The sequence below is a fragment of the Poecilia reticulata genome, linkage group LG22, assembly GCF_000633615.1.
Source record: "Poecilia reticulata strain Guanapo linkage group LG22, Guppy_female_1.0+MT, whole genome shotgun sequence".
Classification (NCBI taxonomy): domain Eukaryota; kingdom Metazoa; phylum Chordata; class Actinopteri; order Cyprinodontiformes; family Poeciliidae; genus Poecilia; species Poecilia reticulata.
The window spans coordinates 18,452,645-18,475,537 of NC_024352.1; the positions used below are offsets into that span (position 1 = coordinate 18,452,645).

At 38.5% G+C, this 22,893-nt stretch overlaps 1 protein-coding gene across 6 annotated transcripts in view; it reads right to left on the reverse strand.

The window, feature by feature from the left end:
• Positions 1-21,831, reverse strand: part of esrrb (estrogen-related receptor beta) — a 58,769-nt gene extending 36,938 nt beyond the window's left edge. For 2 of the 6 annotated variants that reach the window (XM_008400278.1, XM_008400277.1), the window contains exons 1-2: positions 16,981-17,283; positions 13,817-13,885 (exon numbers count right to left, since the gene is read on the reverse strand). In XM_008400278.1, coding sequence (XP_008398500.1) covers positions 13,817-13,885; positions 16,981-17,030 — 119 coding nt within the window. In that variant the 5' untranslated portion in view covers positions 17,031-17,283. Of the gene's footprint in view, positions 1-13,816; positions 13,886-14,154; positions 15,553-16,980; positions 17,284-19,351; positions 19,491-21,506 lie in introns of those variants that run through there. The other 4 variants (XM_008400280.2, XM_008400283.2, XM_008400282.2 and 1 more) reach the window with 4 other exon arrangements.
• Between the last annotated feature and the right edge of the window lie 1,062 nt (positions 21,832-22,893).

Consider the following 22,893-nt stretch of genomic DNA (forward strand, 5'->3'; position numbering starts at 1 on the left):
AGTGTGACATTGCCTTTGTTCCTAATATAAATAATTAATCATCATTCACAGCAGGAAAGCTAAGCATTTTGGAAGATTTACATGGGGAAATCAGCCAAAGCCAGCTTCAGTAGGTTAAAGCTTTGCAAAATCCACCAATTGCTTCATCTCTAATGAATATGACTTTAGTTTTTGTGATCTTTTGTTCTCTTAGTCACTGTGTCCTCACATTCATTTAAACCAGCGAACCAAGATCCTAAGTGCTTCATTAGCTACACGCTATGGCAGCTGTTAAAGTCCTTCAGAGAACAAACACACACAACTGCAACACAAATGTCGACACACGTTCTCTGCACAATGCAAACACACAGACTGGCGGGGAGGAAAGGGAAAATGAACAAGAGGTAGAGGGACAGAAATCAAGAGTGCTCAAATAACCGAACACACACAAGTGAATGCACGTACACAAACTGGACAAATCAAGATGGGGGCATCTCAATAGTTTAGAGAGCACAGCGGACCTTCACTTGTCTCCTTGAGTCAGCAGTCAACCAAAAGGAAACATGATGGCAAGATATTGACTTTTTCACTGTCTGCCTTATAACTGTATTTTGGAGTACATGTAATCTAATGCTGTAACGTGTGCAGACTAAAGTGCAGTCTTTTGGCCATGGCCACAAAATGCACTCTGAGGCTTTCCATGCCTATATAAATGTATTTCAGTCCTGCTCTATAACCTTTAACTTGAAATTGCACTGAGTGAACGGTGGCAGAGGGAGAGGGAGTGTCGGTGCGGGGTGTCCGCACTTATTTTCTTTAGAGTGAGCTGAAGGGGTGAACAAGGAGGGGAAATGAATTACTCAATGTATCGGGGATGCTGTGTAGACACACAGTAACCTCTTAGGGTTATGGTGAGGTCACCCTCTAACATGTATGCAAACTCTTTGCATTAGGCACCATGGGAAGGGTAAAAGGTTGCTTGCACTTGCCTGCATTAGCAAAATTGAGCCTTGCACAGCTTATGCAAATGCAGATTGAGGGGTTCAGAAAGAGTGGCAGCCCAAGTTGTGCTTTACTTCCATTAGCATATTGCCAACTAATGGTAATATTTGAATGTTTAACAAGTCAGTTTATCATTTGAACTAGGAGGGGCTGGTGTTTTCAACTGGGCTCCGCGTGTCAGTCTGATTGGACGACAGCGACACGTCTGCAAGCTCCACAGAGCAAACAGGAGATGAGACACCAAAATTGCGGCATTGGTTGGCCGAACATCTTCCTGCTCTCTCAGGCTGATTTAATTGTAAGAATGGGTGACGGAGGAGTTCAGGCCCAAGGGGGTCACTGGGTCAACCTTATTTTCTCACCCCGGCCCGTGGAGATGGGGGTCAGTGTGTCAAATTAAATCTCATTCCTGGGTTTCCCCTCCCCTGCTGTCATGTATATTCATCGGAGCTCTGGGTGCCCACCACTTCTGGAAATTCACAAAAAGGTTAACTGCTAAAATAAATAATAAAAAATGTCCCCTGTTAAATCTGTTGACCTTGTGGTTATAAGCCCTTCTGTCTGAGCAGTCTTGAAATTCTTCTTCCATTAAAATGCCTTCACTGTATAAAAATGAACAGACATGCTTTTTCCTATTAGAGAAATTAAATTCAAGTTAGTGGAGATGCACCAAAAAATCTGCGGGCAACTAAAATCAGACGATTTTACGCCTGACCAGTGATTGAAGCTAAAAATCTGACCTTTTTTTCCAATCTTTGAACGCATGTGGTCATAACAAGCACTAAGAGATTGTTCTGACATTATTGTTTGTTTCAAAAGTTACTAGAAGGAAGAATATATTTTCAGTATGGTGAGTTACCTACAATAAAGACAGAAGGAAGGCAGTGAATTTTCATGTCAGCTGTTCAGTTTATTAAACTTAGGCTTCAGCAGGAAGCTTAACTTATCACAACACAGGTTCTCAGTTTTCATCTTTTGGAATCATTTCTAACATTTTGTCAGAATTTAGAAGCTCTCACAATTAAGAAATGGGTTTACTAATTCTAGACGTGAGGAAAAGTTTATACTGCTAATCATGTTAAGTGACCTAATTGCTCATTTTTGACATGGAGGACACTTCGTAATTTCCAAATGTTTTGCCTTAGATTTGAAGACATTAGTAAAACCTGCCTTTACGGCAGAGCATTGTAATGCCAAGTGCTCTCTCGGACTCATTGTGTGACGACAAAGCTTATGGATGTGGTACAACAGAAGAACGACTTCAGGTGCCTATAATAGTTACATTAAATGATTTAATGGTTTGGCATTCTAACAAATAATAGCAGATTAATTCCTTTTCTTTCAAATAGGTACAACTGTTACTTATTTTTACTGGTCCTTCCACTAAAACTTATCTTAGGATGCACTTCTACATTTTGAGGTGTGCTAAATAAACAATAAAGAATTGAAAAGTTGTGTAGTTTATGTTTTTTTTTATGTTTTTAACCGAAAAGTTGACTAAAATGGTTTGTTTATAATAATCCCTGGAGAGAAATTGCCTAAATTCAGTATCAGCAGGTCAAATCTTCCCAGGGTCTCTACTGTAGTTTTTGGTTGCTCCAATTCATAATTTACTTTCCAGCGTTACTGCAGTCACAAATATTGTTTATCCCTTATATCTCATTCTAAAATGGGCCTTGTTGCTCTTGATAATGAATGCAGATTACATCCCTATAAATTAACATGCACCTATGGGTTCATCTGCTTTATGCTCAATGTCTCAGATGGATATGTGCACCTGCACGACAGGCCACCTGCACTCGGCTTATTAGAGGCAATATATTAAAACGCAGGAGCACAAGATGGCTCCATTTAGCTTTTATTTCACAAATTCAGAGTGAGCTTAACCTCGGTTCAAAGGCCATCCTCAGGGTGACACTTAGCATAATTGCATAAGTGTCTTAACTGTTTCCCCCCCAGCTCAACGTGGTCATTTATAATAAATGTGCAGACTGGAAACCCCTTAACTCATTCTGGTATGACACATTACCACCACCACTATATGCTTATGTTTTTAACAAGCCCGCTTATATTGATTAATGATGCTGAGCAAATACTAACCACTTAAACCTGCCGTATTAATCAAATAGTCTAAAATATTTCTATAAATATTCCTAATCTCCAGCAGGACAGGACCAATTTAAATCTATAAATACAATTGTAAGCGGAAAATGAATTATGAGCATTAAATTATTTGACAGCAGCAATAGTCCTGATAAATAATTCATTATGTGGGGGGCAGGTAGTAATTAGCTCATGTGGTGCACAGACAGAACAGACAGGAAAGGGTTTCCTGAACTATCTGAGACTTGATGCTGTAAAATCTATAGTTCTTTCTTCCTTCCTCGAGCTAAGAGCCTTTTCAGATTCTGCTGCCCGGCTGCCCAAAGGAACGGCTCTCTTCTAAGACACAGTATCTCCCCTCTGTCTTTTCCTTTCTCTGTTCCTCCTCCTTTTGTTCCCTTTGTACCGATCAAAATTCATGCTGAGTAGAAGGTTATGGGCCTTGTAAACGCACACTGCGCAGTTTGGTTTTAATCTGATTCCACCTGGCCCTCCTAACAGCATTTCAGATCCCTAATATCATTCCGCTGGTGCGACTGCGGCCGGGATTAGCCGGACTAACGATCTAGCAGCTCGTACTACACTTGCAGCTCCTCAGCTTCCAAGAGGAGAACAGTGGAGCTCTCGCCTTCTTTCTCACCTGAGAATGAAATTCAGAACATCGGCATGAACACGATTTGTTACAGTCAATTTGAAAGTATTCCCGCAGAGAGGAGGACACTGAAATAGTTCTTTCACCTCGTTTTATGTTTGACCAACCAAAACTGTGTCCGAGATCCAGCCGGAGCAGTGAGGAAATTCTTGTTACATGTCCCAAAAACATCTCTTCACACTTGTGTGTGTCACATCCCTGCTACCTGATCAGACTGTGTAAGTGCGGGGGGGAATTATACGGTGGGGGTTGACATCAGCAAGCAGGGCGGTGGTGATATCAGATGCCCCGACTGGGGGCAAATCTGTCTTGAGGGCCTCAAGCGATGTGGCCTGATAAGCCATTGGCCCCAGAGTCAGCGCTGGTAGGACGAACTCAATTAGCTCCTGACAGAGCTCCCCACCACAGACAGACACACAAGCAGCTGCCAGGCTGACCTCTCCTCCAGGGGCCAGCGGTACCTTTTAGCGCTCCGACACGCACAGGCGGGGAGTCATTTCTGGGACGGACGAGACCCAAAATCTTCACAACCTCAGAAAAGGAAAATAAATGCACTGATCAAGCTTTCCCTGGCCAATATAAACTTAAACATTTCTTCCAGATGTGAACTGTGGACTGTGATTTTTTTTTCAAATGTAAGGACAATAGAGAGAAAATGTGCAGGAGTAATTACAAAATTATTTTTATAGACTGATTTTTATTCAACTGAAGCAGAAGTTGGGTGATACACTTTCCAGAAAATTATGGGGGCTCTTACTTCGGGGGCTAGAATAAAAAATAAGCTTTATTCGAGGTCAAAGCTGCAGATTCAAAGTATTTAACCCACCTGTCACCAATCAGAAGTGATTCAGAGTTCAACTCTTTTTTAAATTTATTTTAATAAACTCAAAAACACTACTGGGGTTGTGTGAGTTGTTGGTTTTAATTTATCAAACAAAAAGGGAACAACTCTTTTTTTTCAGTTAATAAATATATCACCGAGTAGTGTTTTTAACCCTTAACACCAATCAAAGAAAATTTGTCAGATTCTGAGCATGGAACAAATTTAGAGATGGCGCATACAATATTTGGGTGCTTGAGTTGTGTTCTAACACAAGAGCCAGCAGTTTTGTTTTGGACCCAATTGATGCTTAAAAATGTGCAATTCTCCAAAAATATGCTGTCTGGATTTTGCATCTCTGATTTCAAGTTAAAGACCATCAGGGGAATACAAGGCTGAATTACTCCTGGGACAGTGAGCATGAACGTGTGTTCAAATGCATGTTTCTGCTAAATAAAGAATATAAAAAATGGAACTATTGGGGGAGGAGGGTTGGTTTGATGGCTGTGGTTAGGTTGGAGGCAAACCCGGCATTCCAGAGGGACCAATCCAATCTATGACGGAGAGGCCTCTAATTTTGGAGTTTCTCATTCATTAGTCCTGCTCTGGCAGAGAGAGATGACTGAGGGGAGGAGGAGGGAGGAGAGGTAGACCTGAAAGAGAGGAGGGCCCTCTTTATTAACAGATATGCCAGACACTCAGGAGAAGCTGACAGAGATTTATGATGTGCAGATCCATAGAGGCAAACAAAAGGAAAGATAAAAAACAACAACATTGGAATCAGGAAGAGCGAGAAGGCAAAGTAAGAAAGGAAAAAAAACATGATGAAAAGTTCAGATGCACCGATCAGTCGGACGGAGATTGAAACATATGATTACCCCTGATTAAATTTAAATTTCTCTTATTCATTAAATGCATTGAAACTTAAAACACCTAGCGATTAAAGCTAAAAGACACTTGGATGAACCCTGTGTGGATTACTTAAATATCTGCCAACCTTTCTTAGGAAAAACTGATTCACGATCTGAACTACAAATCAGATGGAATTCAAGCCTTTCCTACTTAATTCCTAAGACTTTAGTCTTTTTTTAATTTAATTTAAATTTTGTTTTTGCTCATTTTTGAGCTTAGAGTGGTTGTGAGGTGACACGGACTAAAGGAGGAAACTAATTGCACCTTTACTCTTATTAATGTTTTTTTTTTTTGCTGGTTTGTTTGTTTTAATTTTTCTTTGTGGAAGCCTTTACTGGGCTTTTTGTTCCTTGCATTTGTAATTGATTTTAAAATTAATAAAAAAAATTTAAAATCTCAAAAGCTATTGACACATGCAACTAATATGTAATGTTTATTGCTTATTTTATAATTGGTTGCTGTATTATACTTTTATCACACAAGGCATTTTGAACTACCTTGTTGCTGAAATGTGCTATAGAAATGACTTGATATGAGAACCTTAAACTATTACCTCTATCAAAAGATCTGCAACACATTTTCATCACATTCCTAATATAAACAAATCTGTATCAAAACTGAAATCAGCAGAAGATAAATGGGAGAAGTAAAAAACAAAAATTGGTATCAGCCAGGAAAAATCTGATCAGCACATCTCTAAAGAAAAGAGAAAAAAAAGAGTCAGAGAAAGAAATGTTTATTGTTACAACTGGAAAGGAGGGTCCCAGATCAATAGTGGGCAAGCTAGGAACATGTGCAGGGTTACCACTTGAGGGGACCGCAGACTGGATAATTATGTTTTTTTTTAAGGACTGCAGCAAAAGATTATATTTAGCTGCTTCGCAGTTATGTCATTATAGTCTTTAAAAAGCCATGAGCTCAGTCCACCGCGACAACATGAGCCCCATGCTCCGGCAGGACCACGAGACAGAGCCGGCCCAGAAGCAGATCACATCTATTGATCCATCCCTCCCGCCTCCTTCCATCAGAGGAGCTACTGGAAAGGAAAGAAAGGTCCTCTTGTGATACAGGCGCTGCTGTTTGTCTGACGTAAACTGTCTGCCGCACTGGGCAGATCCTGTTCGTCTAAGGGGGCTGATTTCAGGATGTTGAAGGAAGTAGCCAGCTAATGATAGAGCTACTGTCAGTGGGGGAAATGTGGGAGCGACTGTCTAAGAAAGGAATTAACGCGCTGCCCATGCAGCCCCGGTGGGGAAAAAACTCTCTGCAGGATTGAACTGTTCATCAAACTGTATGTTAAAGGAAAGATCTGGGATAATTCCAGCCTCCTACAGAGTACATCTGGGATCAAGTTTCTAATTCTGCCTTTTCATTAAAACAGATTACCATTCTTCACATCCATTGTGAGGCACAGTCATGGTTTAATTTGACAACATGAATGTGCAGTGTCTTTAAAAATTATGAAAAGTAATTACGCACAACTGGAATAAGATTGTTTCTGCCGAACCAAACAGATTTCATTAACACCAGTGATGTCAAATAAAATTATTATTGGTTGTAATTTCAGTCGAAAGCATTCCTCCAAAACTAACATTACAATGTATTGAAGTTATTTATTCTGAAAATAATCTTTTATATTAAGAATTAATAATAAAAAAAGATGTGTCCACACAAATAGGAACAAACATGGATTCATTTACATGTCTATATATTTACTTTTGTTGAATAAATAAAGAAAATAATGAAAACACCAGGCACAATCTTATGCTATGATATGTTACTGATCCGCTGTCATCAAATCCCAATTCACTCTTCTAACATGTCAAGTCATTCTTCTGGCAAACCCTCACTTCGTAATTTATAGGGAGAGCAGAGAAATGAGAAAATGTGCTTCTCTTCAGATTGGCTGGAATGCATTTTAACATAAAAGCATTAAAATAATTCTTAGATTAGACAGATTGTGTGATAAATTACAAAATTTGAAGATAATTAATCTGCCGATATGTCTTTCATTTGTAGGTGATTTCTAGTGAGACATGAGGTTCTCATAGTATGAAAATATCCCGGTTTTTATGACATTAAAGAAAATATAGAACAACTTCTAAATGTGGTATTACATTTCTGCTCATAATAACAAAATAGCTGATCATACTCTTGACAATCAGTCTGATCCACAGTATATTCAGCTGCTTAACAAATCCAATGCTTGTAACTTGCTTACTGTACTTTTACAACTTTAAAGGGATGATTTGGATATTGTGAAGTGAAATTCTGTTAAATAAGTACCGTTATTAATCTACCTGCAGTAGAAAGATGTCGTATTGCAGTGATTGTTTTAGAAAACAAAGCTACAAAATATGAGATCACAATAACAAGGATTTCAGTGTGAGCAAAACCTCAATCCTGAAGGACAGCTTGGATGCAAGATTATACTTCAGAGATCAAGCTTTGAAAATCTGCTTCTCAAAAATTACTTTAGGCCAGATTGATGGGACAGGACCGTCTTTAAGATTCACACCTGATCTAGATCTTAGCAATCAACATGCTAAAGCTCAAGAGTCTGGGAGAAAACTTTGTGATTGAAAAGGAAAGTGTGAGTCAATCAGTCGATATCGTCATCATAATAGTCATAATTTTATGAGCGTTCAAAGCCTACTTATTTGAACAAACACCACATTTTGGCTGATCTCCATATTGCATGTCTATGCATTCACAAGAAACCATAGTTACATTTGTTGTGTTTTTCAATTGCAACAACTTTCATGTTGCTAAAGTTGTATAAATCTTCCTTCCTTCTGGGATTCTGGCAGGAGCCATTTTGGATTTGGTAGCAGGCTGTTATTTGTGCAACAAAATCAAAGGTTGCACATTTCTGCAATCCCGCTCTTTTGTTTTAGAAGCCATGTCTGCAAAAGAAAACTTAAAAAAAAAACAGTCAAACTTTCTTTTAGCAAGACACGAATGTAGTACAGGAACAACTGTGGGAGGGGCAGCACTGTGGTACTGCATGCTCCACCATCCCAGCATGTTCGCTGACATCTATTTGAAAGACCTTAAACTACAGGAATAAAAGTTTTACAGTATTTGTAAGGTTCTAATATGAATAAAACACTCATGAAGTAGTAGTGTTTTTTTTTATATTGCATTTCAAAATGTGAATTATGGAAGCTTGAGCTTAAAATGAATATGAACATCAAATAAAAATCTAAGAAAGGAGGTAATTCTATCAAAAAGTTATTGGAAACCCTTGCTTGTGCTGAATAGTTTTAACTGTGTGTGTGTGTGTGTGTGTGCGTGCGCGTGTGCGTGTGTATGTGTCACAAACAGAGAAATATTATTACAGGGGGTTAAGGCTATTTAGCACAGTCGAATGTAAATCACAGGTTTAGACACAGTCACTGTGCATATAGGAGGACGAAGGCATAGAGCCATGCATGAAATTACTTCATTAATCTTCCTCTGATAGGCCGTCCTTGTTTAGGGGGGGAAACTCTACCTGCTTAAGACAAAGACCCAATCTCTCCACAGCCCCAAATAAATTACTCTCTGCAGAAGAAGATATAAACATAAAAAGACAAACTAGTTCAAGCACGCACACACACACACACACGCACACACACACCTAAATTGTCCAATATTAGTGGGCCAAAAAGCTGCAGGCTTATCAGGTGAAGATTTAAACACAATCAGATGTGTCAATGTTTGCAAAGGCTCACAGACACTGCGCAATCGCGACTCACGGGAACCGTTAAAATAATGATATAACATGTTAATCCAGTTGAAAACGCAACTTCATTTCTGCCGTTCAGGACGCATTCTGAAGCGCACATTTCAAACGGCGCCGCGGAGCACTGATGTTACTGAAGAAACTCCATTGTTATGACTGTCGCACGCTACAGCGGCCGACACAGTCACAGCAATAGCCTCCAGCTTTTTTACAGGCTCATCTCTACCAGCTGCCACACATTCTCTATAAATAGTGCTGGTAATAAAAAAAAAAAAAAAAAAAAAAAAAAGCGGGTGGGCCTAACTGATTTATACGCTTGTGTCCACCACAACACCATTCAGGAATAATTAAACTTTGGGGAGATTTCCTGAATTAATGCGTCGCCTTTAGGAGGGGGAGGTGAAATCTAAACGCATGTCGCAGGTTCAGCAGTCAGTCACTCAGTGTCATCGTTTGAGTCTACTTGGTGCTGTGGGCGAGGTATGAAAAACCTACTGCGCTTTACCCGCCTGCTGTCCATTTCTTGCTGTCTTTGAAGTCTGAGGGGAAAAATACAGTTTTGAAAGGCTCCAATTTATTTAATGACTAAAACGAACGAAACGAAAGAAAATCTACAGCCTGCTTCGGAAAGATGTTGTAATTTTGAATGTAACACAAAATTAAGGAATTCAAATTATAAGTAATGCTTCAAACAATATGAACTCAAATTTGGTATTGCTTTCAATAACCTCAAAAAGGTGAATCTAAATAAGAGTTTTACATCTGGTGGACTTAATAAACAGGATTTTTTAAAAAGTCAGATTTTTCAGGATTTTACCTGCGTATCGTATCCCCTATCAAAATTAGAGTATTTTTACATATGACTGATTAATTGATGCATACTAATAAGATTGCATTTTAGTGAAGAGAGGTCACACACACACACACACAGGCAGACACACATCATCGTACGATCATAATATATTTGATAAAGGCAGGCGATATTACACAAAGCAACAACACACATGTTCAGAAAGGTTCACAAAACGTCAAGAAAGTCACAATAAAGCCATGAGATTTTTTTTATTACAAATTATGATATAATAAAATTTAATCAGTGAAATTATATTAAAAATCATAATTCAGCCATAGTAATTAAATTTAGACTTCAGCATGGCAGAGCAGCAACGAGCAGAATGGGAGCTGTGTTTTAAAATAATGATGAGCCTCTATTAGCAACAGTACACCCGCAAAAGTGGATGTGAAACACTAGCAAAACAAGCAGCTCGTTACTGTTACCATGGTAAGTTTTAAAGTTATTTTCTCAGGTCAGTTCAAAGGTCTAAAGTCTTTTCAATAGAATGCCAGAATTCTCTCTCTTAAAGTAGCAGTTGCTGACCCTCCCCCACTTGTTACTACACAGGGTTCGTGAACTGGATGCAAGAACATTATTATACCAAGGTTTGAAAAATGAGTTTTAAAACCATAAATATTTTCTTTTTTAACTTTCCTAAGCTTACAAGTCCTTTTCGAATCGATGTAGTTTTTGCCGTCTGTATGGAGCTTTGAGGAATTTACTGCTGCTGCACACTGCAAGTCAACTGGCTAAAAGTATAAGTGTGGCGTCATCTGTGGTAAAGCGCCACTAATCACTTTCATTTTAAATCCAGTTTGTTGAAGATGTAGGCCAATTCGCACACTGTAAAAGTGATTAAAAAATGCCGCTTTCACAATGCACACACAGTCAGTTCATGCCTTGCCAAGTTTAGTTTTAAAAAGACATTAACTTAATGAGAATCATCAGTGAGAGTTGAAACTCCTTAAGTTTCAACAACATGACCATAGGTGTTTACAAGAAAAAGTGAGGAAAAAGTGCAGTAGCTTTCTTTCAGCAAGCTGACCGACAGTGTGCAGCAACAGATGGAGGAGGGGCAGTGTTGTTTCACACAGCACTATATGAACCTTGACTCCTGCCTTTTTTCTTTCATCATTTTAAAAATGGCTTTGAAACAGTAACTTAGATGGAACATTTTTTAGAAATTTGAAATTATATGAGCGTTTGTTGATATCGGTAATCTGCCTAGTTTTAAATTAATTTTTAATTTTGATAAGAATCCATTTGAGTTGTAACTACTTTAAAACCTCCCAACACGGACATTGAAATAATGGCAACAAACGCCGCAGTAGCTGCAGAGTTTATTGCAGAGGGGACCTGGTGAAGCTGTCAGTGAGAATCAGAGCTGCTGCTGTGACGGACGGTTTCATTATTGATTTCATAAATAAACAAAGCTAACCATCGATCCTAATGTTATTTTGCATTTCAATTACTGCTTTGAAACATAACCTTCAAACAACTGGCTGCTCAATACCAATGGCCTCCGCTGATAAACACCCATGTAGTTACTCCACATTACATCACATTTCCTACAGGAACTGCAGAGACAAACACTCTATAAAAGATTTCAGTCTTTACAAGTAATGCAAACTTTACTTATGCAACACCAAAACACTTCATTTGTCACTTTTGTTGGGTTTTTTTTTCTTTTCAGCTTCGGATCTGCTGTTTGTACGTTTGAATACCTGCACATATGCATGTGTGAGTGACTAAAGAGGAGCCCTTGAGCGTCAGAGCAACAGGAAGAAGTGCTGACGCAACGTGTCAGTGATAGCACTTTGCTGCCACAAGGGCATGAGAGCCCACATAGGCTAGCATTATCCTTTCTAGACTAATGGACCTGGTTATTTTTAAACAGATTCTCACACTGCGGTGGAGGTGTCCAAGGTTACCATGGGCGAGAAATCCGGAGGGGGTGCGTTCAGCAGAGGCTGTTTGTTTCCATGCAGGTGGGTGTTGTGAAATAATCAAAGAAGGAAGGCAGGTAATCGCCAAGAGGTGGAAAGGCCAAATTTAAGATCTGAGGAGGCGGCATGTTATGACAACACTGAGATAATGGTAAAATGCACGCCAGTTTAAGAAAAAAAAAACTGGCTGAATTTATGCTGCATTTGTTAAAGCAACCACTCGACATGACAAGGGGAAAAAGAAAGCCTTCTACCATCATGTTAGCATGAACTTTAACGCTTCTGAGGCTACAGAAAAGTTGCCAACAACAAATTGCCAAGACACTAACTATTTTTGTTTTATCCCGAGTTTGGAGTCATTTTTACAACAAGAATAGGTCATACATCTATGTATCCTTCGGTTCCTGACTTCAGTGCTGTTCAGAGCATGGAGAAACACAGTGTCCCCCCCCCACTTCTTGCTGCACACTTTTGGTCAGCTGGTCGAAAGAGGGCTACTAATATTTCCACTGAGTAAACAATTTCATCAGTTTGGAAATATTTCTGGTGAACTCACTCTTTAAAGGGTAACATTGTTTTGAAAACTACAAGCGAGATACGTATCAAGATGCAGACTACCGCAGCAGATAGCCCAACTAGTTACCAAGTAAATAGTTACTCGTTTCTTATGAGGAACAGAACTGCAAAAAATTTAAATGCATCATATTCTGCATTTGAAAGTACTACTAAATTTAGAAATTTAGTGGCTGTTTATGGCATACATGTTTATTTTCTGTGTAAACACTGTAGTATGTAAACACTGTTGTAATTCTACTCACGGTTTTCCTGTGAACCTCATGTCAGTCCATAAATAGCTAAAATCACCTTTAGGTGTTCTGGAAGGTTTTTCTTTTTTAATCAATGACATAAACTGTCTAAGTTAAGAGTGGTTTTATGCTTTTATATAGTTATTTGGCAACCAAAACAAAGTGAGCTATTTTTCAGATACTTGTAGAATCTAAAATGTAAGTATATCTTAAAAAGCAGACGGGCTTGCAGTAAAGAACATACCTCAAAAATGTGTAGTTAATGAATATCAGTGTGTGCTGTTTCTTTAAGTTGTGAAAGAAACAGTCATTCACAACTTAAAAAGTTTGTTTCTTGTTAAGTGATCAAAATGTACTTTTCATGCTTTTTACATTAAGCAAACTATGAGCGCCATATCAGTTAAGCAGCTCACTGCATGCTGATAGCCTGACCAATTAACCACCTAATTCAGCCGTATGGAGAACAGAAAAAGCCCCACTCTTCCTAACCCACCTATTGCTGCACACTGCCACTCAGCTGCAAACAGCAAAGATAAATTCAGCTGTTTGAAAATAATTTAATTGCTGGTGTGGGAACTAAATACGCCTCATCTCTTCACTTATTTAGGTAATGTTATTAAAAAGTATAGCATGTTCGCTACGAGTGGTATGTCATTTAAGCAGCTGGCTGCTGGCTCTTCCACCAATGGACTAATTAAACCAATATGAACTTGTTATTATTGTGTTGCTCTTTAAAAAGCATGTTTACTTCAAAATTGTGCAATGCTTTTCTTCAAAAGTCTAGGTATGAAAACCAAATTTACAATTAAAAGTTATACTTTCCATTATTTTTATTATTTTGGTCAATATGTTAGATCTTTCATTAGCAGTGGGAGTATTTGATGCCTTTCTGTTTTAGATTAAAACAATTAGACCCCCTTAATTGTGGCTACAGTTTTTGTGAATCTGTGATAATTTAACACTATGTTATCATACGTTGAGGATCTCTTCCCGGCCCATGCCTATTTTACAGTAAGAGTAATGATACTAGATACCAGAAATGAGAGGTCTCCAGCGTGGCCATTGGACTCAGGAATCTCTCTAATGATTTGGACAACAAAGCCCTGTTGATACAAGGAAGAAGTATTTAGAATTGGACAACAATCTCAAATTTAAGCACAAAAGAAACATCTGAAATCCTCCTAAAAGCTGTGAGAGATTAAAGCGACAGGTGGAAGTCCACGGCCTGGCCACAGGGGCCAGCAGCTCCTGGCCCGCAGTGGGGTGGCCATCCTCGTCCAGGAGGCTTTTCTGGTAATGTATTCTGAAACCAAATTACCGTAAGCTGATCCCATCTGGATAGTGTCTGAGCGCGGCTGCTTTGGTTACTCACCACTGCCTCTAACCTGCGATAGCATCTCCATGAAGACAGCAAAAATCTGATTAACCCAATAACAATGAAACACTTGGTCAGAGAGCAAGGAGCTTTTAACTTAAGATACACTAATGCAATTCCCGCGCCTTGTTTTCTGAAACCTAATAAGAATCAAGCGGACGGACCACCAGAGATGGCTGTTTGCAGGCTCTAATGCAGCAAGCTGGGAATGAAGTCAAATAAATTGAAATCTAATTCATCACTGTGCGCTAACTTCTTTCTGCCTCTCTAAAAATACATTAAAAAGCTCTTATTTCAAGACGGGAAATTGGATAGCCTTGTTAGTTTATTGCAGTGGCTGTGCCAGGGATAAAGGAAAGCGTGGGTGTTGAAAGATGTTTAGGAATGAAAGAAGTAAAATCCCAATTCACTGCTGCTCAATTCTTGTTATATTTTTTTTTTTTGTTCTTTGTTTTCTTTGGAGCAAGCAGCAAAGAATTCACACTTGCAGCCATGACGGATTTCTGACCAGTGTGAACAACTGCTGCATTGAGCCCGTCACACTCACATGCTCAAAGAAAATAAGGAGATATTTACTTTTAACTTAACAGAAACAATAGCACTAGAAAGAATCTTAAATTACAGTGGAAAACACACTCAATTGTAAGTGTAAACTTGTAATATATTAATGTTTTGTGGAATTTCTATTACAGGCTTTCTACAATTGCATATCAGTGTGTTAAAAAAAAAAAAAACTACTTTACTTCAGTCTGATGCCCGGAAAGTGGCGACACCCTCGAGACAATCTAAAGTGTTTTATAGAGATTCCACCACAGTAATGTGCAAACTGCAAGGCGCGAAAACCTCCAATAGAGATCATTTACCCCAAGCATCACTTCTACATCCAGCCCCTCAGCGAGAGTTTGAAAACACCAGCGAAAATGAGACACCGCTGAAACAAAATTTACGTCCAGAGTTGGAGAGGTTTCCCCAGATCAGCTGCTCCACAGTGGACAAGTCGTCAGGTCAGAGGTAAGAATTTCCATATGAAACGAGAGGCGTCTTTTCTCATGAAGCGGTGTGAAAAGTAAGTCTTATATTACAACTTGGCATCAAAAACATTCATTCTTAGGGTGCTTATGGATTACCAAACGTTAATTGCAAATTATAAATTTAACATTTGCAAGCTTTATTAAATTAAGCCTTTTTCAATGCTAAAGGAATCATCGTAAAATCTATTTCTAATATTTAAAATTTTCTACAATTTCCCCTTATTTGTGGCACATTTATAAACCTAAAAGAAATTTGCTCCATTTTACTGGTAAAATCTGTCTTATAGATTCTACGCAGATTTTTTTTCTTATTAGTTTAACGTCATTCATAATTGGATAAGTTAATTAGCCAACGTTTAACTAAAATAATTTTTTTAATTCAGAATTAAATACTGGTTGTGAGAAAAAAAAATTTAACAGATCTCCAAACAAAATGAGTTTTACTGCTTTATTTTTTCTTTAACAGCAATAAATACTCATTAAATATTAGTTGGAAACTACATTTGTGGGGAAAAATATTTAAATTAAAAAATAAACCGTGGGGAAAAATAATGCTAATTTAGTTGTCATTTTATGTTAAAAGGTAAAAAGTACTGTATCAAACATTAGAAAGCAAAAAGCATTTAAACTTATAAAACGTTAAAGAAATTTTGTGATTCATGTTTAGGTGATGTCACATTAAAAAAAAACATAAAGCACATTTCAGGAGAAATCTGATGCATTTGCACAGGCGTAGAAGGTAAAATAAACACAAAAACTGCTTCACTGATATGCAACAAAATTATACATTTTAATTAAATATCGGTTTTAAAAATTACTATGTAATTCAAAGGTTATAATAAAAAGCTTCCCAATAATTAACAAAAAGGAGAAAATTAACACACTAAGAAAAGTAAAATCTCTAAACATTTCTGGTGAATCTCATATGTTGCACAGACAAGTAGTTTAGTTTCAAGTGTAATAAAAACAAAAAGGTTGCAAAAACCTTATTTTTTCTAGCTTAGTTAAATAATTTTGGTAACTTTCTCTTAAAATAGATTAATATTTTTAACACCGAAAAGCAGTTTATTTAGTCTTAAGTCATAAGTGTAAGTTACTGGTGGACTGATGAAGTTAGAAAACCAGCGTGTCCCAGCAGCAGCCAGGAGCTGTGAGGAGGTGCAGCTCGCCTGCACAGCGTGCTGCTGCCTGGGACAGACCTATCGGCTCTCTGAGGTTACTCAGGCTTTCCGTTCCTCTTTTCCCAACTCGCAAAATGTACATTTTGCCATGTAGTTCATCCTTTCTGATTCCAAGCATTCACACTAATCTCATCTCCTCACAATATCACTCTCATTCCGCCTGGGCGGACGGCTCGGGCAACAAAGCCATCAGCGAACAAGCTTTTAACCCAACTGGACAGGGGACCCGTACGATTCAGTGGTGCAAAGTAAATCAATCAGGCACGCTCCAAATGAGACTTTTACATACAAAGACAGATGCTTACAAAATATTTTAGACACGTGCACCTGCTTAATCTGCTGTCAAGTCTAACCTGAATTAAAATCCCTCAAGGCACAAAAAAGTGAATATTTACAGAAGTTGGAACGACGAAAAAGAAGAAGCTGCAGTTTTAATTACAAAAAGTTATATATATATATATATTTTTTTTTTTTGGTTCGAGAGATGTCAAAAATATAAGATGAACAGTGAACTTAAGTAAGAAAAATGGAAAAAGGAAATAAAAGTTCAATGCAACAGCTGGGTTAAACAGAAAAGTGAAAGGTGGAAAAGAGAAACAAGCTGCACCTACTGGTTATGATAGCTGAGAGGGTCTGGAAGACAAAGTTCGGAAATGTCCATCAGTCCAGTTTTAGCATTCCAGGAATGAGAGGAAGAGGAAAGAGAAAACAACTGAGACCCGCTTCTTCCCCAAATGATAGCACAGCACCCTCAGAGACAACGACGCCGCAAAAAGCCCCTCCGGCACCGCGCTCCCCCCCCCAACAGCCTGCACAGGTATGTCGGGCTCTGATGAACCGAGAGTGTGTGTGCGTGAGCATGTGTGTGGCGTGTGTGTGTTTATGTATATATAAGTGTGCGAGAGAGAGAAAGAGTGTGTCTGAGTGTATGTAAGAGAATTTGAGAGCGAGAGAGAGAGAAAGAGAGGGAGAGGCTGAAAGGAGGGGGGAGAGGAGGAAGGACAGATAGACGGAGAGGTAAAAAGGGGAGGTGAGAGACTGAGGAGCGCAGGCAGCAGCGGGATGAACGCTAAGATGGAGAGAGCATGAGAGTGCGAGCGAGAGGAATGACTCTTTCCATGCTCGGGATAGGGCTCTTTAAGACTCAAGGGCTTGATGAATATGGAACAGCTGCTGTTGGCTGGCTCCGAGGGGCAGGACTTAAAGCGACAGAGGGGCCGGCGAAGCTCCGGGGAGGAGGGATCCGAACGATCGCTCGCTCACTCATACAACAACACGGCTCACACGCATGTAGACAAAACACCGAATTGCGTGGGCAACGGAGATGCAGCAAAAAGGGCTCAGTTTTAATCTGAAACATAGAAAAAGTCTGATCCTCAAGGCTGTGAACTACGAGTCAAACACAGATGCAGGTGATTTTAAAACAGAGAGTGGAAATACTTTCTCATCCTTTTCTTTTTTCACAAAAATGTCTTTTTATGCGTCCAGATACTTGGAAGATTTTACAGACTTTTGTAGATTCAATAACTCACAGTAACAATCTTGCACAGATTTCAAGGACTAATTCAAATTCACATTCCTGGTACTGATTCCGATTTAAATCAACTGAATTTTATTTTATTTTTTTTTACTTTTTCCAAGAATGAAAAACAAAGAAGGGAGAAAATGTGATGCAGGTTTGATACAACATTCAAATAGTTAAACAACAAAACTCCCCATAGATCAGCTTTTAAAGATTACAAAAGAATCTGACTGCTTGGAAGGAAACTAATTAGATAAAAATAACGACACAAAGTACTGTTGCTGCAGCAGGGACTGCATCATGAAGAGAGCGAGATCTGTCAAATATTCAAGTGTAAAACCGGAAGCCATGTTTGCTCAAGTGTCTGTTTCACCTTCAAATATGCTTCAACAAAAATGGAGAAATGCACCAACCAGGCTTTTCCCAAGCAGATACTAATTTCTGGTCTTATTTGAAGACAATCTTGCTGATTCAGATTTAGCCTTTGTGCCAACTTAACAAATTACTTTTAAAGATAACAAAAAGTTTTTAGGCCTCAGTAAAATATGAAGGATTAAACACTTCATAAGACTAAGTAATAATTTATAGTACTGTAAATCCAGATGAAAAGACATCATTAAGCCAGCTAAGAACTTGGAATTAATACTGTTTGTCCAAACAAAAAAACAAGTTTACTTCAACTCTAAATGCTGTTTTACAAAAAGAAGTGAACCAGGGTTTTATTAGTCTTTTTGAAGCTAAGTTTCTTTAATGTCTGACCAATTTAGAATTTTATTTGTCTAATAACTATGACACAAAGAAGACAAAATGTCCTGCTGGTTGTTTTGGTTGTTTTATAGAGGGAGTATCCAACAGAAAAACAAGACATTGCAAAAATATTCCCACTTACGCATCAAAGTCTATTTCCACGTTATTTATTAGATTTTTATTAAACATAACAAAAATTGCATTAAAGTGCATGTTGTTGATTGATGCATTTATTTACCTCTTTCTCTGATTTTTTTTATTTTTTTTTATGAATAAAATGAAAAATTGAGCATCCGCTCACTTGGAGCATCTCTAAATAAAATCAAGTCTGACTCCAGCTGAAGTTTCTGAAAGGTCCAGAGAGAAGATCGGTTGACTTTACCTGCTACAAAGCTCAAGAACAAATCCCAGTATATGTTTTACTGAACTGTGTGCTTTAGCTGTATTTTTGGGTGTTGCATGTGAGACAACCATTGTAAAGCTTTCCCCACCTGTGAGAGATGATCTCAGGCCATAAGTCACACTCTTGGAAGCCCGATCGGCCTCCAAAGGAGCGGAAAATCCAGCTCTGTCTACTCTAACCCCAGCTTTAGAAGCGCCTGTGTTTCTGTGTTGATCGAGCTCAGTAAGAATGCAGAGAATGCAGATAGCATTTCACAGTCAGCGAGGGTCTCCGTGTTACTGTATCCCCACATTATAGGAACAGAGCTTACCATGGCATCCTGACACTCGACTGAGTCCGGCCAAAGGAAAACAGCAGACTGCCCTCTTCTCAGAAACTCACAAGGTGCCCGGAGGGTGCTGCCCGGTCTCTACGGCAAAGGTACGAGAGAGCAAGGAAGAGCCGGCTCTCTAGGAGATTCATGGAAAAAAAAAAAAACAGTGTGTGGCATCGCTCTGCTACTGTTCAGTTTTCTCTGCTGAACAGGAACAGAATAAACCCCCTGGAGGGGAATCCAGTTCCATTCATCGGCTCACGTTTCCATAATCGATGCAAAAACATCACGCAGTCCCTATTGATCATCACAGGCCTACTGATGTGCAGCAGCACAGCCTCCACGCTGACACAGATCATGCAGCAGCTGCTCTCTTTTTGCCACTAAATTAAGGAAAATTCTATTGAGATTCAAATGGAGTCAGTTACATTTTTCTCAGATTACAAAGAGTTTCATAAGTACAGAAAACTGGGCATGTTTATGGGCTTAGCTCTGCAAAAGAATGACTTCAGAATCCAAAAAAATTATGAAGTGCAATGCTTTTAAAGTAGAATGTTAGGACATCAATATATCTGAGACTAGTTTGTTTTTATGCAACTTTTACCTTCCTACTGACAGCTAAATTCAGTTACTAAAAATGTTCTGTAGCTTTTAAACGACTTCATGCTTAGCATTAGGTCCCTGCTGTTGTTGTAGTTGCTCCCCACATTATTTATTTATTTACATATATGTAAAATCACCGTGTGACAGCTGATTTTACAGCATCGGGTCAGATACAAGTAAAGAATAGCTCTGCAGCACCTTAAACTCTGGCATCAAAACAAACATGTCAATATCTAAAATTTAGTTGTTTTCTTTTCTTTGCTGTTTTTCACGTCTTTAATGAGTTTTTGTCTGCAATTTTCTATTAGAAATCATGAACCATTATAATCAAGAGTCAGAACTCCCTCAATACCAGTCAATAGGTGCAACAACAAATAACATATACTTTGATGCACCGCTCTTAAGTTTAATAATAATAATTAAAAAAAGATAAAGGCAGGGAACATGTGCTTTTATGCATAACTGGGAATGATCCTGTATTTCCTTCATTTGCTCTTGAAATAAAAAATACTAATTCCATCCAAGCATCTGCAGAACTTTTTTTCCCCTTTGCTTGTATTTTATGTAGGATCAGCAGAAAGTGTAAGCAAACTGTATAAGAAAAATTAAATGCAGAAGTTCTACATGTATTAAGCAAACATGCTAAGTAAATACCTCATAGCTCGAACGATATTAACAGATTGATAATTTATTGCTAATTCAATCATTTCTGCCTCCTGAGGTTTTTTGTAAAAGCATGAGCAATGCAAAGCGAGGATAAAAAGTGCTGTGGTGGAGGGTGGGCTTGACCAGAGGGGGGCCCCTGATAAAATTCTGCTTAGGGCCTCATACAGCCTTGGGTCGGCTCTGTTTGGATGCCTTACAGTACTCCAAAAAGAAAAACCTGAATGAGTTAAAAAAATAGAAATCAATAGAAAGCAGGAATCTGCATCAGCCAGTTATAAGTTGTTAGGTGCAACATTAGTTACTAAAATGATAATTCCCCGCCAAAAAAGTAACTTCCAGTTAAAGGAACCAGTTAGGAATGTTGACATAAAATGTATTCAAATTTATTTGTAATAAYAATAAAGTAAAGATGTTTGATTCATAAGAATAGATGAAAAGTTCAAACCTGAACACTTAAATATGTTTCTTTTTCATCAGAGAAACAATCTTCTCATATCTAATCACGTTAAGTTGCACTGTTAGAGTTTGGAGCAGAGTTTTACTAAACAGAAACACTGAGAGCTCGTATTACAAATAAAGTCGCATGATTAAGATTAAGATTTTACGCATCTAACAAGTAATTTAAAGCAAATAGCAATAGACTAAACTGTAAAAAAATATATATATATATATATAAATATATACCGAAGCTTTAGCTGCACACTGAAAAAGTCAAACCGAGAAGATAAATCAGCAACTGTTCCCAGAGGAAAGGTGTTGATTTACACGGCTCAATTGGACCTAAACTGGTGTAAAATGCACGCGAGAAAACATTAAAAAATAAAACAAAAGGGGGCGGGGGGAAATCTTCACATAACGTGCCGAATGTGTTATGAATGTGTACCTTACTCGGACAGGTCATGTCCCATCCCCGCCGCCGCTGCAACGAGCACAGGCTGCGCACTGGCTGTGTGGAAGTGGAGTCTCCAGGTGTTGCTGTTGGTTAGGCTCCGTCTGTGCGTCTGAGCGCGCCGTTTAACCGCCGCACACCGCCGACGCACCGTGAACTCCTCCTCCGGTGCGCGCCCTGCGGCTGAACCAAACACCTCCAAATCCGCGGAGCTCGGGTCAAATGTGGTTCAAGATCAGGGAAAAGTTCTGACGCAAACGTCTCTGTCTTTTTCTGTTTCTTTGATTATTTTATTTAATAAATAAAACTTTTTTCTTCTCCCCCACCTGCATCGTTCTCTAGCAATGTTCCTGTGTGTTTGTAGCAGCAGCTGCACTCTAATTTAGCTAGTTTTGCCTCTTTTTTTTTCCACCTCTGCTCGGGGTTGAGCGTTGTGTGGTGGGTGGGTTTTCACCTGAGAAAACAGGAGGTGAGAGCAGACAGATCACTGCTGCAGGCAGGCAGTCGGTCAGTTTCCACAGTTGATGAATAAATAAGAGACCAATGGCAGCGTCGCGTCTGTGTAGCAGAGATCACAGTTACTGTGTCAAGTGACAGACTTGTTAGTTTTTGTAAATATTTTTTTTTCAGATAAGTATTCACAGGTTAGCCTGGTATTTAGCAGGGGCGTTGCTAGAGCTAAAGCCAAGCTGGTTCCAAGGTTTCTGTTTTTGTTAAATATTTAATGTAAATGTGTATATTTCTAAGCCTATAGAAGTATGTATGTTAATAAATGTTAATAATGATGCCTTTTTTTTTTCTTTTTTTTTCTGCAGTGTTCTTCCAAACAATAGTGTGGGACAGGTTGCCTTGCAGTGTCATGGGTACATTTTCATCACAAATTGACAATACATCAGTAGTTGATGTAGCTTTAGTAGAAAATGCTTGTTTAGTTAACATAATAGTTTAATCCTAAAATGTGGATAAAAACTAGAAATTAAAATTTTTGGCAGATATACTAGAATAACAATATCACTTATTATCCCACAGTGAGGAAAGCATGGTTATTCACACAAAGATAAAAACAGAAGAAATGGGCTGCATTTTATACAGTAAGTGTAATAAAACTGCTGTCTAATCAAGGAATTTGCTGCTAATTTCCTCTCGCTTGTTTATGTGTTTTAGTCTGTAGAACAAAATGTCCATTGATCAAAATCAACAGGCAAAACCTCGAAGGAAAAAAAAAAAGGTCTAATCAGTGCATCTCTGCTTTTTATAAAACCGTATTCAAATTTGGTCTTGAAATAAATGTTTCTTCTGACTTTTGGCCTTTAGAGTTGGACATGTATGTGCAACATATACGTTTTCTGACATTTTATAGTTTTTTTTTGTTAATATAACT